This window comes from Rattus norvegicus, chromosome 1 (genome assembly GCF_021556685.1).
Source record: "Rattus norvegicus strain SHRSP/BbbUtx chromosome 1, alternate assembly SHRSP_T2T, whole genome shotgun sequence".
NCBI classification, from domain to species: Eukaryota; Metazoa; Chordata; class Mammalia; order Rodentia; family Muridae; genus Rattus; species Rattus norvegicus.
The window spans coordinates 33,803,757-33,820,431 of NC_141534.1; the positions used below are offsets into that span (position 1 = coordinate 33,803,757).

Consider the following 16,675-nt stretch of genomic DNA (forward strand, 5'->3'; position numbering starts at 1 on the left):
AAGAACTATATTGAATAAGTAGGGAGAGAGTGGGCAGCCTCGTCTAGTCCCTGATTTTAGTGGGATTGCTTCAAGTTTCTCTCCATTTAGTTTAATGTTAGCAAATGGTTTGCTGTATATGGCTTTTACTATGTTTAGGTATGGGCCTTGAATTCCTATTCTTTCCAGGACTTTTATCATGAAGGGGTGTTGAATTTTGTCAAATGCTTTCTCGGCATCTAATGAAATGATCATGTGGTTCTGTTCTTTCAGTTTGTTTATATAATGGATCACGTTGATGGTTTTCCGTATATTAAACCATCCCTGCATGCCTGGGATGAAGCCTACTTGATCATGGTGGATGATTGTTTTGATGTGCTCTTGAATTCGGTTTGCCAGAATTTTATTGAGTATTTTTGCGTCGATATTCATAAGGGAAATTGGTCTGAAGTTCTCTTTCTTTGTTGTGTCTTTGTGTGGTTTAGGTATAAGAGTAATTGTGGCTTCGTAGAAGGAATTCGGTAGGGCTCCATCTGTTTCAATTTTGTGGAATAGTTTGGATAATATTGGTATGAGGTCTTCTATGAAGGTTTGATAGAATTCTGCACTAAACCCGTCTGGACCTGGGCTCTTTTTGGTTGGGAGACCTTTAATGACTGCTTCTATTTCCTTAGGAGTTATGGGGTTGTTTAACTGGTTTATCTGTTCCTGATTTAACTTCGATACCTGGTATCTGTCTAGGAAATTGTCCATTTCCTGAAGATTTTCAAATTTTGTTGAATGTAGGTTTTTATAGTAAGATCTGATGATTTTTTGAATTTCCTCTGAATCTGTAGTTATGTCTCCCTTTTCATTTCTGATTTTGTTAATTTGGACGCACTCTCTGTGTCCTCTCGTTAGTCTGGCTAAGGGTTTATCTATCTTGTGGATTTTCTCAAAGAACCAACTTTTGGTTCTGTTGATTCTTTCTATGGTCCTTTTTGTTTCTACTTGGTTGATTTCAGCTCTGAGTTTGATTATTTCCTGCCTTCTACTCCTCCTGGGTGTATTTGCTTCTTTTTGTTCTAGAGCTTTTAGGTGTGCTGTCAAGCTGCTGACATATGCTCTTTCCTGTTTCTTTCTGCAGGCACTCAGCGCTATGAGTTTTCCTCTTAGCACAGCTTTCATTGTGTCCCATAAGTTTGGGTATGTTGTATCTTCATTTTCATTAAATTCTAAAAAGTTTTTAATTTCTTTCTTTATTTCTTCCTTGACCAGGTTATCATTGAGTAGAGCATTGTTCAATTTCCATGTATATGTGGGCATTCTTCCCTTATTGTTATTGAAGACCAGTTTTAGGCCGTGGTGGTCCGATAGCACGCATGGGATTATTTCTATCTTTCTGTACCTGTTGAGGCCCGTTTTTTGACCAATTATATGGTCAATTTTGGAGAAAGTACCATGAGGAGCTGAGAAGAAGGTATATCCTTTTGCTTTAGGATAGAATGTTCTATAAATATCCGTTAAGTCCATTTGGCTCATGACTTCTCTTAGTCTGTCGACATCACTGTTTAATTTCTGTTTCCATGATCTGTCCATTGATGAGAGTGGTGTGTTGAACTCTCCCACTATTATTGTGTGAGGTGCAATGTGTGTTTTGAGCTTTAGTAAGGTTTCTTTTACGTATGTAGGTGCCCTTGTATTTGGGGCATAGATATTTAGGATTGAGAGTTCATCTTGGTGGATTTTTCCTTTGATGAATATGAAGTGTCCTTCCTTATCTTTTTTGATGACTTTTAGTTGGAAATTGATTTTATTTGATATTAGAATGGCTACTCCAGCTTGCTTCTTCTGACCATTTGCTTGGAAAGTTGTTTTCCAGCCTTTCACTCTGAGGTAGTGTCTGTCTTTGTCTCTGAGGTGTGTTTCCTGTAGGCAGCAGAATGCAGGGTCCTCGTTGCGTATCCAGTTTGTTAATCTATGTTTTTTTATTGGGGAGTTGAGGCCATTGATATTGAGAGATATTAAGGAATAGTGATTATTGTTTCCCTTTATATTCATATTTGGATATGAGGTTATGTTTGTGTGCTTTCATTCTCTTTGTTTTGTTGCCAAGACGATTAGTTTCTTGCTTCTTCTAGGGTATAGCTTGCCTCCTTATGTTGGGCTTTACCATTTATTATCCTTTGTAGTGCTGGATTTGTAGAAAGATATTGTGTAAATTTGGTTTTGTCATGGAATATCTTGGTTTCTCCATCTATGTTAATTGAGAGTTTTGCTGGATACAGTAACCTGGGCTGGCATTTGTGTTCTCTTAGGGTCTGTATGACATCAGCCCAGGATCTTCTGGCCTTCATAGTTTCTGGCGAGAAGTCTGGTGTGATTCTGATAGGTCTCCCTTTATATGTTACTTGACCTTTTTCCCTTACTGCTTTTAATATTCTTTCTTTATTTTGTGCGTTTGGTGTTTTGACAATTATGTGACGGGAGGTGTTTCTTTTCTGGTCCAATCTATTTGGAGTTCTGTAGGCTTCTTGTATGCCTATGGGTATCTCTTTTTTTAGGTTAGGGAAGTTTTCTTCTATGATTTTGTTGAAGATATTTACTGGTCCTTTGAGCTGGGAGTCTTCACTCTCTTCTATACCTATTATCCTTAGGTTTGATCTTCTCATTGAGTCCTGGATTTCCTGTATGTTTTGGACCAGTAGCTTTTTCTGCTTTACATTATCTTTGACAGTTGAGTCAATGATTTCTATGGAATCTTCTGCTCCTGAGATTCTCTCTTCCATCTCTTGTATTCTGTTGGTGAAGCTTGTATCTACAGCTCCTTGTCTCTTCTTTTGGTTTTCTATATCCAAGGTTGTTTCCATGTGTTCTTTCTTGATTGCTTCTATTTCCATTTTTAATTCCTTCAACTGTTTGATTGTGTTTTCCTGGAATTCTTTCAGGGATTTTTGCGATTCCTCTCTGTAGGCTTCTACTTGTTTATTAATGTTTTCCTGTGTTTCCCTAAGTGTGTTCATGTCTTTCTTGAAGTCCTCCAGCATCATGATCAAATATGATTTTGAAACTAGATCTTGCTTTTCTGGTGTGTTTGGATATTCCATGTTTGTTTTGGTGGGAGAATTGGGCTCCGATGATGGCATGTAGTCTTGGTTTCTGTTGCTTGGGTTCCTGCGCTTGCCTCTCACCATCAGATTATCTCTAGTGTTACTTTGTTCTGCTATTTCTGACAGTGGCTAGACTGTCCTATAAGCCTGTGCGTCAGGAGTGCTGTAGACCTGTTTTCCTCTCTTTCAGTCAGTTATGGGGACAGAGTGTTCTGCTTTCGGGCGTGTAGTTTTTCCTCTCTACAGGTCTTCAGATGTTCCTGTGGGCCTGTGTCTTGAGTTCACCAGGCAGCTTTCTTGCAGCAGAAAATTTGGTCTTACCTGTGGTCCCGAGGCTCAAGTTCGCTCGTGGGGTGCTGCCCAGGGGCTCTCTGCGGCGGCAGCAACCAGGAAGACCTGTGCCGCCTCTTCCGGGAGCTTCAGTGCACCAGGGTTCCAGATGGTCTTTGGCTTTTTCCTCTGGCGTCTGAGATGTGTGTGCAGGGAGCAGTCTCTTCTGGTTTCCCAGGCTTGTCTGCCTCTCTGAAGGTTTAGCTCTCCCTCCCACGGGATTTGGGTGCAGAGAACTGTTTATCCGGTCTGTTTCCTTCAGGTTCCGGTGGTGTCTCAGGCAGGTGTCCTGCCACTCCTGGGCCCTCCCCCAGGGGAGCCCAGAGGCCTTATACAGTTTCCTCTTGGGCCAGGGAAGTGGGCAGGGGTGAGCAGTGTTGGTGGTCTCTTCCGCTCTGCAGCCTCAGGAGTGCCCACCTGACCAGGCGGTTGGGTCTCTCTCTCACCGGGTCTGGGCAACAGATCTTTTTTTTATTAATATGTCACTACCTTCTGTATCTTTTCCAATTTTGGCTTTGTGTCAGTTTATCAGGGAGTATAGCCATCCCTCTCTGTTTTCAGCTTTACTTCCACATCTTCACTTTCAGTATGGGTGCGTCTTGGCCAGTAAGTAGCAGGCGTTCCTTAAAATCCCCAATCTATTTTACTTTTTAGCTCAGGCAGCTGTCCTGCCTCTTCTAACTGGACAGCTGAAGATTCACTATGAAGAGGGATTGATCGTTGAGTCCTGTAATTTCATTGGCTCTTTCCTTGGTAGGCTCATGCTTTCCTTTTCTTTCTCCTTTGTTCATATTGGGTTTGTCTGGTGTACTGTGTGCGACATTCCTGTTTCCTCATTTTGGATTTCTTTCCACATGAAACGTATCCCTTCCTGTGTTCTTGTGACAGATTTTGCCTCTCTTCCTTGTCTATATGTAAATTTCCTCTATCATCTACTAAGCGCTGCAAATGGCCATGTCGAGCTTCGGCTGGTTCTTGTCTTGAAATGACTTCAGTTCTTCATAGGTTTTTATGGTATTTATTTACTCATTCATTCGTGTGTATTCTTCCCAGTTTCAGAGGGAAAAAATGTGTCTAAAATGTATCTGATGCACATTTTCGAAAATAGTGTTTTGTCAACATGGTTAGTTTTGTAAGGTATTATTTTATATCATTTAAAGCCAAGTAGTTATCAGTTTGTCATTGATTTTACTGATTTTATGTTTCCTCTTTCTTCTTTTGTAGCTTTTGTTCCAAGGCAGGAACCCTGGAGTGGCCTGGGAATTCTCAGTGCCCAGGTCAGGGTCTAAAAGGACTCCACCTCCCCAGCCCAGCTACTCATGGGCTATCCTGCGCTCTGAGTGCTCTGTCTCCTGTGGAGGAGGTAAGTCACGTCTTATGCTGCTCCAGAGGTGCTGTGTAGGTCCTGAGTGAAATCAGATCATGAGTAACAAGATATAGAAGCACACATCAAAAATGTATTGATAGCAGGATTTTTAATCCATGCTTATTAATGAGATAAAGTATAAGATAATTTGTCATCACCTTGTAGACTCTGATACACCAAGAAACGTCATGATGTTATAAAGATTATAATGACCATGATAAAAACATCATTGAAGAAAATCATAATAGATAACACAGACTTACTGCTTTAATATCACAGAAATTTAAATATCCTCTTCCTCCTCTTCTCCCCCTCCTCCTCTTTCCCCCCTCCTCCTCTTCTCCCTCCTTCTCCTCTTCTCCCTTCTTATCTTCCTCTACCCTTCCTCCTCCCCCTCCTCTCCTGGGGGATACCCCAGGAGCACCTATGCTCATTGCAGCCAAGGTAAAAACCACATACCACTGTCATTCATATGCATTTAGTATGGTCTTATATACCATATCCCGTTGAAACCATCAACTGGGGTTCAGAGTAGGAATCTCGACTCAGATTCAGAGGTGACTTGGAAACATTTGAGACTCCTTCAAGTTGAAGATTTGGTGACGATAAATTCCAGTCATTCTCAGCACCTTAGAGATTTTGATACTGTTGTCTCTTTTTATAGCAACCAAGGGTTTGGGGAATGAGCCAAGATCACCTAGCAGATAACGTATCTTGAACTCGTCTGCTGGGTACCTTTCACATGGTCTTCCTACTCCAGCAGATTTCAGATGGATGCACTTTTTTAAAATTTAATTTAATTTTATTACTCACTTTATATACCACTCACTGCCACCACTCCTGCTTACCCCGTCCCATAATCATTCCCCCAGGCCCCAGCCCTTTCTCCTCTGAGTGGGTAGGAGCCCTCCTGGGTATCTCTCCACCCTGGCACTTCAAGTTTCTGTAACGCTTCCTTTCCCACTAAGGCCAGACAAGGCTATCCAACTCAAAGAACATATTCCACGTGCAGGAAGCAGCTTTAGAGATAGCCTCTGTTCTAGTTGTTTGAAGACAAAGCTCTACATAAGATATATATGTGTGGGATGGCCTAAGTCCAACTAGGTTCCCTGGTTGGTGGTTCAGACTCTGAGAGCCCCCAAGGGTCCAGGTTAGTTGACTCTGTTGGTCTTCCTGTGGAGTTCCTATTCCCTTGGGGCCAACAATCCTCCCTCCTATTTCTTCTTAAGAGTCCCCAAGCTCCATTCACTGTTTGACTGTATCTGTCTGAGTCAAGTGCTGGGTGATGCCTCTTAGAGGACAACATGCTCCTGTCTGCAAGCATAACATAGTATCATTAATAGTGTTAGGGATTGGGACACACTTACTTTTTAAGTTGTATTTATTTATGTGTGGTGTGTGTGTGTGTGTGTGTGTGTGTGTGTGTGTGTGTGCAGTGTTCATGTATACATGTCACCATACATGTGAAAGGCAGAAGACAACTTGGAGTCAGTTTTTTTTCTCTCTCTCCCCCCCTCATTAATGTCTTTGTTCAATTTACATTCTAATTGCAGCCCCCTTCCTTCTCCGCCTAGTCCCACACTTATACCCCCCCATTCTTCCCTCCCTTTTCTGTACCCATCTACCCTGTTACATCAAGTCAAATGGGAGAGGATGCACTTAGTCAGCTCTCTTTTTCCATCAAATAGGTCGAAGAGATAGAACTCAGGTCCTCTGTCCTTGATAGCAAGTGTCTTTACCCTCTGAGCATTTTGAGAACTAGCCAACCAGGAGGAAGCTTCCAGCCCAGTTTCAGCTTGGTTTATCTAGGTCCGTGACCAAAGATGTGATGCAATGGCATATTGTCTCCAGAATGGAATTCTTAGGAATGCTAAGTCAGGAAAACTGGTTAATACGCTCATGCTGCTGGACCTTTCTAAATCACAAAGCCATGTAGGATTGTTTAAATTAGATGTTACCTGAAAATAGCTCCTTTGCCCGGTATATAATGAATATTAGAGAATGAACACCTAATACCAGCATCATTTCGCAGTTCTATTTCTTGACAAATGATCAACCTCCCAGGAATCTGATAATAGCTCTTGAATGCTGCCATCCTGTCTTAATGACTTTGCACAGTTTATCACCTAGAGGAAAATTTAGATTCCTATATTCTGTGCTTTCAAGATTATGGCTTGTATAGACTTTTTATTATGCTGGATTTTTTAACAACTAACCATCATCTTCTTAGCTGGCTGCAGTGCTAAACTGGGAGAGGACATTTGGAAATATCTTCATCTTCATAAGTTCTTCCTGGTGTCAAGAGGAGGTTTCCTCCTTCTGGGTTTTTAACCAGCCATTTTATCTTCTGTGATGGGGACTCCACAGGGAAATGATATCTTGCAGCCTTGAGCAACCACTGCCCTCCACCTTCCTTTCTGGCTACTTTGTTTACTTCTTAATCTCCATTCTTTATTTATGACACAACCAGACTTTACTTCAATTTTCCTGCTCAACCAGGCCTTGAATTGACACTCATTCAGCCCCTGGGATTTGGCAGTGGAAGCCAAGAATCTTGCGGGGCTCCAACTGATCTAGTGTTGTCTGCTCCCGGAAAGGAGGCTTAAATTTAGTGCTGAGCTCTAGTCTGCTGTCTACCTCATGAAAGCATCAGATTTTCTTCATTTTTTTAATAAAACATAATTTTCAAATATATTTTCTATGATTCAGTTGGTTCAATGTGTCTCAATCAACTAATCATGAGCTTCTGTTCCGTATTGAAATATTTGCAAAGCAGGGCCCATGGCAATGGTCTAAGCTCTCCAATGCACTGTGGGCATTTCTAGGGATGAGGCTTTTCTTTCAGACAAGCACATTCACCTAATTCGTGACTTAGGTTTCCCCGACAAGCTTTAAGACTGCTTTTATAAACCTCCTGTATATGCCCCTCATACTCTCTTCTGGGATAATAGATCTGGAGCTTATACTTCAATTAATTGAGAAATTAGTTTTGGAAAATTGAAGAGACGCCACTAGCAATCTTGCCCTTATTTAGTAATAAAATAATTCAAATAATTCATTCACTTGTTCATGAATTCCTCCCCTCAGCAAATGCTAAAACTAAGATCTGATACTCAAACTTCTTAAAGCTGGCCAGGCAAGTGTTTAGAGCGCCAGGAGGCCATGGATTAATTCCTTCTGGATTGGCAGTGAAATCTCAACGGAATTTCATAAAAGCAGATTGGTGGTTTTTTAGCTGGTAGCCAATAGCAGTGCAGTACACCAGGACAACTACACCAAGGAAGTGGGTGTTTCTATGAACCCACTGATTTTTGTAGATGTATGAGTCCCAGGGTTGTGCTCTGGGCCTATGAAAGTGCTGCTTTTATGCATTTTTAAAAGATTTTTTAAGTGTGTGTGTGTGTGTGTGTGTGTGTGTTTGCATGCAGGTTCATGCCCATGGGTTCAAGCATGCACACAGAGCCTGAGGAAGCCAGGAGAGAGTATAGAATCCCCATGACACGAAGTTACACAGATGCCTTTATGGGGTAAACAGCAATGATTGTGAGCTACTCAACATGAATGTTGGGAAATGAACTCAGATTCTCTGCTAGAGCAGCATGCCCTGTTAGCTAATCCCTCTGGCCCTGGTTTTGTATACTCAGTTTGGAGAGAGACTTTGTCCATGTTTGAATGGAAGATTGTAACCCTGTTCTACACAGTGGTCAACTCAAGCTCCCAGACACCTCAAGGCTGTGACCCAGTGTGACATCAAGAGTATGTGTCCTACAAAGCAGTGTTACAGAGATAGCTCCTGGGAAGCAGTAGCATTCTACTGCTTTAATTGTCAATATTTTTGCATCTTTGGATTCTGGAATCATCTTGATTCCAATTACACCCTCTTACCTTTGCTTCATGTGCTACCGCATTTGGAGGTTCAGAGTGAGTTCTCTCTCTTGAACTTCACCAGAAGAGCAAAGCAAAAGAGATGAACTGGAAACAATTCTGGATCCCAGTCACCTTTGAGTGGATCCACTACAAATAATTCTGCTCCCTTGGCCAAGAGTGATAAATTCAAAATAAGTTTTCATTCTCAATCTTTTCTTCCTACCTCCTAAAGGAAGGAAAATAAGTGAAAGAGAAAGAAAAATGGTGTGTGTTCTGGAGAGGGAAAACACTTTCTTTAGTAGAGCTGAGTTGGATCCACCTGACACAGATTTCTTCAAGGATGACCAAAATTCAGGGTGGAACAAAGAATCCCCCCTTATCAAGGAGCAGCCATCCTTCCTCCCACACCTTCTCCACCAGGACCCTGGGAGCAGGATCCTGACCTTATCCTGGCATAGCCAGCTCTTCTCTACACCTTACTGGGAATATGCTCATGGACATAGGACTTCATATGTGTACATTTGGAATCTGAGGACAATCAGTTTCTATGTGAATGCTGTCTTTATACCTCATTTTAATGTGGATTTATTCCCCCAAACACATGTAAGAGTTTAGTTTTAGTTTTCAAGGTGTCTTAGTTAGGGTTTCCATTGCTGTAAAAAGACACCATGACCAAGGCAGTTCTTATCAAGGACGATACTTAATTAGGGCTGGTTTACAGATTCAGCAGTTCACTCCATTATCATCAAGGAAGGAACCATGGCAGCATCCAAGCAGACATGGTTCTGGAGGAGTCGAAAGTTCTACATCTTTTTAAGAAGGAAACAAGGACAAGACTGGCTTCCAGACAGCTAGGAGAAGGGTCTCAAAGCCAACCCCCACAGTAACACACCTACTTCAACCAAGTCACATCTCCTAATAGTGCCAATCCATGGACCAAGCACATTCAAACCACCACATCCCACTCACTGGTTCCCACAAGCTTTTTGAAATACATGAATCTGTAGGGGTCAGAGCATTATACAAAATACACTTAGTCCAACGTCAAAAGTCCCTATAGTCTAGAGCAGTCTCAACAAAGGTTAACAGTCCAAATTTCAAAGTCTCTTCTGAGATTCATCCAATCACTTAACTGTAATCCCCTATAAAATCAAAATCAAAAGGCAGATCACGTATTAATGCCACAGGATATATATTACCATTCCAAAATGTGATGTTGAGGAAATACTGGACCAAAGCAAGAATAAAAACTATCTGGACAAACTCCAAACTCTGCATCTCCATATCTGATGCAAAGTGCTCTTCAGATCTCCAACTCATTTCATCTTAGTTGACTGCAACAAACTTCTTACTCCTTGGCTTGTTCCACTCCCTGATAGCAGCTTTCCTCAGCAGGCTCTGGCACCTAAAAGTTTTGCTGGTAGCCTTTCTCCAGTTATTCCACAGAGGGACCCACAGTCTTTTACAAAGTTAACTGTACACTGGGGAAAGGAAATAACCAAAATTTCTGGGGTCTATTGGATACTGGTTCTGAATTGACCCTGTTTCTGGGAGATCCCAAGAAACATTGTGGTCCTCCAGTTAAAGTAGGGGCTTATGAAAGCCAAGTGATTAATGAAGTTTCACCTGACTCATAGTAGGTCCAGTAGTCCCCAAACTCATCCTGTGGTTATTTCCCCCAGTTCCAGAATGTATAATTGGGATAGATATATTTAGAAGTTGTTAGAGTTTTCACGTTGGTTCCCTGACCTGTGGAATGAGGGCTATAATGTTTGAAAGGCTAAACGGAAGGCTTTAGTGTTGCCTCTGCCAAAGAAAATAGTGAATCAAAAGTATTGTATTCCTGGAGGAATTGCAAAAACTACTGCCACCATTAAGGGCTTGAAAGATGAGGAGGGGGGGGTGGTTCCTACAACATCTCCCTTTAACTCTCCTATTTGGCCAGTACAGAAGACAGATGAATTATGGAGAATAGCAGTTGAATATCAAGAACAAAATCAGGTAGTAACTCCAGTTGCAGCTACGGTATCAGATGTAGTTTTCTTACTTGAGCAAAATAACACATCTCCTGGTACCTGGTATATAGCTATTGATCTACCAAATGCCTTTTTCTCAGTATCTATTGATAGGGACCCCCAGAAGCAATTTGCTTTCAGTTATCAAGACAAGCAAGCAGTATACCTTTACAGTTTTGCATCAAGGATATATTAACTCTCTGGCCCTGAGTCTTAACTTAGTAAGAAGGGATCTTGATCATCTGTCTCTTCCACAAAACATCACATTGTTGCATTGTATCGATGCCATTATGCTGACTGGACCAAGTGAGCAGGAGGAAGCAACCACTTTGGATGCTTTGTGACACATATGCGTATCGGAGGATGGGAAATAAATCCAACCAAATTTCAAGGATCATCTCCCTCAGTGAAATCTTTAGGAGACCAGTGGTGTGGGGCATGCAGAGATATTCCCTCTGGGTGAAAGATAACTTATTGGGCCTGGTCCCTCCCACTACTAAGAAAGCAGCACAAAGCCTAGTGGGTCTGTTTGGATTCTGGAGACAGCACATTGCTCACTTGCGTGTGTTTCTCAGGCCCATTTACCGAGTGACTCAGAAAGCTGCTAGCTCTGTGTGGGGCCTGGAACAGGAGAAGGCTCTTCATCAGGTCCAGGCTGCTGTGCAGGCTGCTCTACCACTTGGACCATATGATCCAGCAGCCCCGAAGGTCCTTGAGGCATCAGTGTCAGATAGAGATACTGTTTGGGGCCTCTGGCAGGAATCTGTAGGTGAATCAGAAAAGAGTCCTATGGGATTTTGGAGCAGACAGCATTCTCCTTTTTGAAAAAAGAAATGGCTCTTGACCTGCTATTGAGCCATAGTGGAAAATGAACATTTCAGAATGAGACACCAAGTTACCATGCAACCTGAACTGCTGAGTGTTATTGGATCCATCAAGTCATAAAGAAGCACGTTCACAGCAGCAGTCAATTATAGAATGGAAGTAATATATATGAAATCAGGGGTGAGCAGGCCCTGACGGCACAGACAAGTTATATAAAGAAGTTGCCCAAATGTCTATGGTTTCTACTCCTGTTACTTCTGCCAATCATGTACCTGTAGCCTCATGGGGTATTCCCTATGATCTATTGACTGAAGAAAAGAAGAATGAGACCTGGTTTACTGATGGTTCTGCATGTTACATAGACACCACCCAGAGGTGGACAACTTCAGCATTACAACTCCTTTCTGGGACAACCTTGACAGATATTGGTGAAGAGAAATCTTCACAGTGGGCAAAATTCAGGTAATACACATGGTATTACAGTTTGTTTGAAAGATGAAATGGCCAATTGTTCACTGACTCATGGACTGCAGCCAAGGGATTGGCTGGATGGTCAGACATTTGAAAAGATCACATTGGAAAATCAATGAGAAAGACATCTAGGGAAACTAGATCTCTCTAAATGGGCAAAGGATGTGAAGACAGTATGCAAATGCTCATTAAAAGGTGACTTCAACTGAGGTTCAATAATCAAGATGACCCATTCTGTGGACAGTCAGCCTCTCTCTCCAATGGGCACATGAACAAAGTGGCCACAGTGACAGAGATGGGGCTTATGCTTCAGCTCAACAACATGGACTTCCACCTACCAAGGCTGACCTGGCTATAGCTGCTGCTGCTGAATGCTAGATCTGCTACAAGCTTCACTGAGCTTCAGATATGGCACCATTCTTCAAGGTGACCAGCCAGCAACCTGGTGGCAGCTTGACTACATTGGACCACTTCCTCTGTGGAAAGGACAACATTTTGTTCTTACTGGAGTAAATCTTTATTCTGGTTAAGAATTTGCCTTTTGTGCATGGAATGCTTCTTCTAAAACCACCACACAGCGTTCAATGTTAATGCAACTAACAGAATAGAAAATTACTTTCACTACAGTTTAGTAGAGGGAACTTTGGGAAGAGATTATATAAAGCTACTCTGAGGACCCTTCTGCAGGGGTTACCTGCATGAGCAATTCCTGAAGATGGGAAGGGTGAAGAGGGAAACACTGGAAGCACAGAAACTCAGAGGGCAGGGATGCTAAGGATGCTTACAGCACCAATGCTGAGGCGAGGAAAAGGATGCACATCCTGGACTCTGATGGCTGATGTGTAGCTGCAAAGATGAGAACCTAATTGTTTGGTAAGACTAGGAAGAGACAGAACTCATCTGATGATGAGCCTTTTATGGTAGAAGAGAGATAAAGGGAGCTAGAAGGAGATATATGCTATAGCAGATATATGGGTACTTTAAAAGGCTTCTTCACCCACAGGACAATAAACTGTGTAAAGTTTTGGGCTTCAGCTATTAGCCATCTGTCCACAATCCTCCAGCTTTCCCTTGCTTCAAGACAGCAAGAAAATGTTCACTTCCGTGAGGGACAAGATGTATGTGTTGTAATTATTTAGTAAAGGAGACAATGGTCCCTGGCGAAGCAGGCAACACTTTCCACTGTGATTCTGCAATGAGAGTTCTCTCCATACATGCTGTATTCATGCATGTTCCCAGTGCATTTTGTGCACACTCAGATATTTCTGGCATCTCTGGTGTTCAAGAGTCACCACAGAAAAACAGTCACCCTGAAAGAAACCGATTCCAAAAGAAAAGCAGTAAGTATTCTGAACACAGAAGCTACGAATGGCCAGAAGAACACATCCCAGGGGCACTGAGGAGGAAGTCACAGCAGAAGCTTGGAACATGTGTTGAAGAGAATTAGTGGGAATGAAATCCTCTAGGACTTGAGACTGGGGACTAGGGACCATGAACAACACCACCCACACATTTAATAGGACTCTTCTGTAGGAAAAGAATTTCTGTTAACAGAATTCCCAATCCTACTGACATTTATAGGCTGAAGTCAACATTTAAATAGTGCACGGATGCAAACAGGAGACCAGGCCATCAGAACAGCTGCAATGGGCTCCCTCTTGTTCCCATTGCACCATCCGCAGCCTCTGCACACGGGATAAATAACTTTTACCCAGCATAGAGAGGGTTATGCCACCAGCACCCACCAGCTGCAAGCCCTTTCTCCTTGACCTTCATCGAGCCATTCAAACTCAGGAACATGATTGTCCCCTTGTAAGTCTAACTCTGCAGGGAAGACTTTTGGCCAGATCCCTCCTGTCATGGTACCCCTTTTCTATCAATATTACCTTCTGTTCTTCTTTGACATGAACTCAATCTTAAAACGGACTCCTTCCTTCTTCCTGTTTCTTCCACGTTTTGCCTTTATGACTCTTTCCATGTAAGTCATCTACACTCCCTATTCCTGTGCTCAACCATTGACCTCAGCTTATCTTGCAGCCCTCATGGTTTCTCTCTTCTAGCTTCATCTTTGAAAATCTCCAGGCAGAACCTACCAAAGTGCCTAAGTCTTTCTTAGCTCAGCTTTCTTGATCCTATGGCACTGAGTGGTTCACCATTCATTCCTCTCATATCTGTAAGACATCCTCGGCTCCACAATGTAGAACTGTATCCACAGACATGGCTTGTCTCCATACCTTCATCACTCTATATATATAAATAGAAAGGTGTTTTATAAAAGAGACTAGTCTCTGAGTCACCCTGGTTCTCCAAGACCTTGGAAGATACACAACATTGTAGAAGCCTTTGGTAATAAGGAATATAAGCAGCTCATACAAGCGTGCAATGACCAGTGCATTCTCACTGTGGCAGGGAAATACACCATCTTTCTCTTCTTGAACTCCAACAATAGTAACCCAACCTAATGTGCAGACTGCTTCAGACACTTTGGGGTGGACCTCATCTGTCCAGGGAGCACAGAGCTTTCTCAGACTAAAGGGCATTGACTAAGGAATTAAGAGAAGGGATGCCCTGGTCTGATTTGGAGGAGTGGAAAGCAATCTACTGGGTAAAGCAATCTCCCAGGTAAGGACAGAAGTCAGAGTGATGGAGAACAGCATTCAAGACACAGAACATTTCAGGAAGACAGACTGGAGCACAAGAGAACACCACAAATCAGCAGCGCAGTATCACCCAACTGTGGGAAGTCTGCTGTGGAAAGGAAATTTACTTGCAGAATAATAGCCGCCAATGCCCAACAGAGCCAAATAAGGACCCAACTGGTTAGGCCATGACCATAACCATCTCAGGGATATGTCTCAGAATGCATGTGACAACTCACAGAACCCTTTCACTCATACCATGTTCACTCAAAGTGGGGTTTTCTTCCACAGTGCTTCTCAGCATGAGGTCCACCAGTGGTCTCCATTGCTCCTCTCAATCCTGCCCACACCTATAATACCACTCTCATGATGTGGCACTGGGTGGGTCCTGTGACCATTGGAGGGGCTTAGGCTCCTCTCTAGCTCTCATCTCTCTGTACAACAGGATTTGACTCATCAGCAGAGCTGATGCTTGGGCATCTGAACTATATATATTATGATACCCACTCTGCTTAGAGAAGTGCATATGCCACCCCAGGGCCATGCTATATTTCTCAATCTAGAGCACATGGAGGTGAACCCTTAGAGGATAGTCAGTCAACCTTCTGTGATTCCCAGAAAAGAACATGGAGTCACATGAACAAACTCACCAGAATGCTTAGATTGGTCATATATATAGTGTTATATATAATATATCATATATCTATATTATATTATTTATTTATATCCTATATAAATGTATGGTGTGTATAATATATAATATAATTAACTTGTATTTCCATTTGGGGATTGAGGGTCACCTTCAGTGCATACCAGTTCAATCTATGTGCAATCCTTGAAAGCATTGTGTATAATGACATCTTACTTTCATCATGATTAAAGCTCGAGATTTAATATATTTATGTTAAGTATTCTTTGACTTTTACACAGTACTTTATATTTATTTATATTTATATTTATCAAAGGCGCATTTGTAAATTAACCACCCTCATCAGAAATCATTAAAATCAAGTCCTTTCAAACTTCTCACTTGAGGAATCCCACAGAGGACAGATTTAATTTATATTTTATATAGAATCACTTCAGTCCACTGCTGAATAATTGCACAAATGTCAATGGCCATTGGGGAAGGCTACCCCCTACAGAAGTATCATAAAATGGGGGCTAGGTCTCTGATCTATGGGCTTGCAGAGGATCTTGGTTTTGAATTCAGGAGAATCATTCATTCTCTAGCTTCTTGAGAAAACTGACTCTAAGAAGAGTGACATTTCTGCCGATGGCCTCACTGCTCCAGACCAAGCAGCATAAAATTGGCAAGCCTGGTTCTCATGTGTACTTAGAGACTTTTTATTCCTTTGAAAGTGCTCAGCTCACTGTGAAAGGAAGCATTAGCAGTTGCTGGACTGCTTTGCCTCCTGGACACCATCTGGTCGATTTTCTCGTGAAAAGCTCTAACCACCTATGAGTCACAGGGTTGGAGTTGAGAGGGACATTGTAAGTTGTCAAGCTGTGTCCTACCAAGATTGCCAGAGAGACATAAGGTTGAAAGGGCATGTACTGAGAAGTCAGTCTGAGTCCTACTAAGGGAGGCTGCGGGGTGGAGAAGAGATGGTCTTCATGAGCAATACGATGCCTTTACCATCTTATCAAACACAATTATTCATCTTTCTTTATATGTTTGTGTTTGTCTTATATTGAAACTAATGTATTCTCTTACTTTCCTTTTTGTTAAAAAGAATTTAATTATCTTTCTACGTATGCGTCTCGTAAAAGCCTATTTTATGTTATGATTATATATAGTCATATATACATATATTAATAAAATTTACTCTTTCAACCATTTTTGAGAGTACAGTTTGATGCCACAAAACATTTACCTTGCCATACAATTATTACCACCTTGCCTCACCAGGACGTTTTTATCCCACTCCACCCCTAGATCTCTGTGTTCATTAAGCATCAAGCCCCCATTCTCTCTCCTTTCTGCCCTAGTCACCACTCTGAATTCTGTCTCTGTGTTTGGCTATTCCGGATATCTGCTGTACATCCTATGTTGTCAATTGAAACATTAAGCATTTTACAAGATGCTCACAA

The 16,675-nt window shown here is 42.0% G+C and overlaps 1 protein-coding gene across 2 annotated transcripts in view; it reads left to right on the top strand.

Moving 5' to 3' along the window:
- The window catches only part of Adamts16 (ADAM metallopeptidase with thrombospondin type 1 motif, 16), a 129,947-nt gene that overhangs the window by 86,150 nt on the left and 27,122 nt on the right, over window positions 1–16,675 (top strand). For both annotated transcript variants that reach the window (XR_015621649.1, NM_001372015.3), the window contains 1 exon segment: window positions 4,623–4,761. Coding sequence is in view for 1 of the 2 variants with exons in the window: in NM_001372015.3 (NP_001358944.1) it covers window positions 4,623–4,761 (139 nt within the window). In the remaining variant the exon portion in view is untranslated.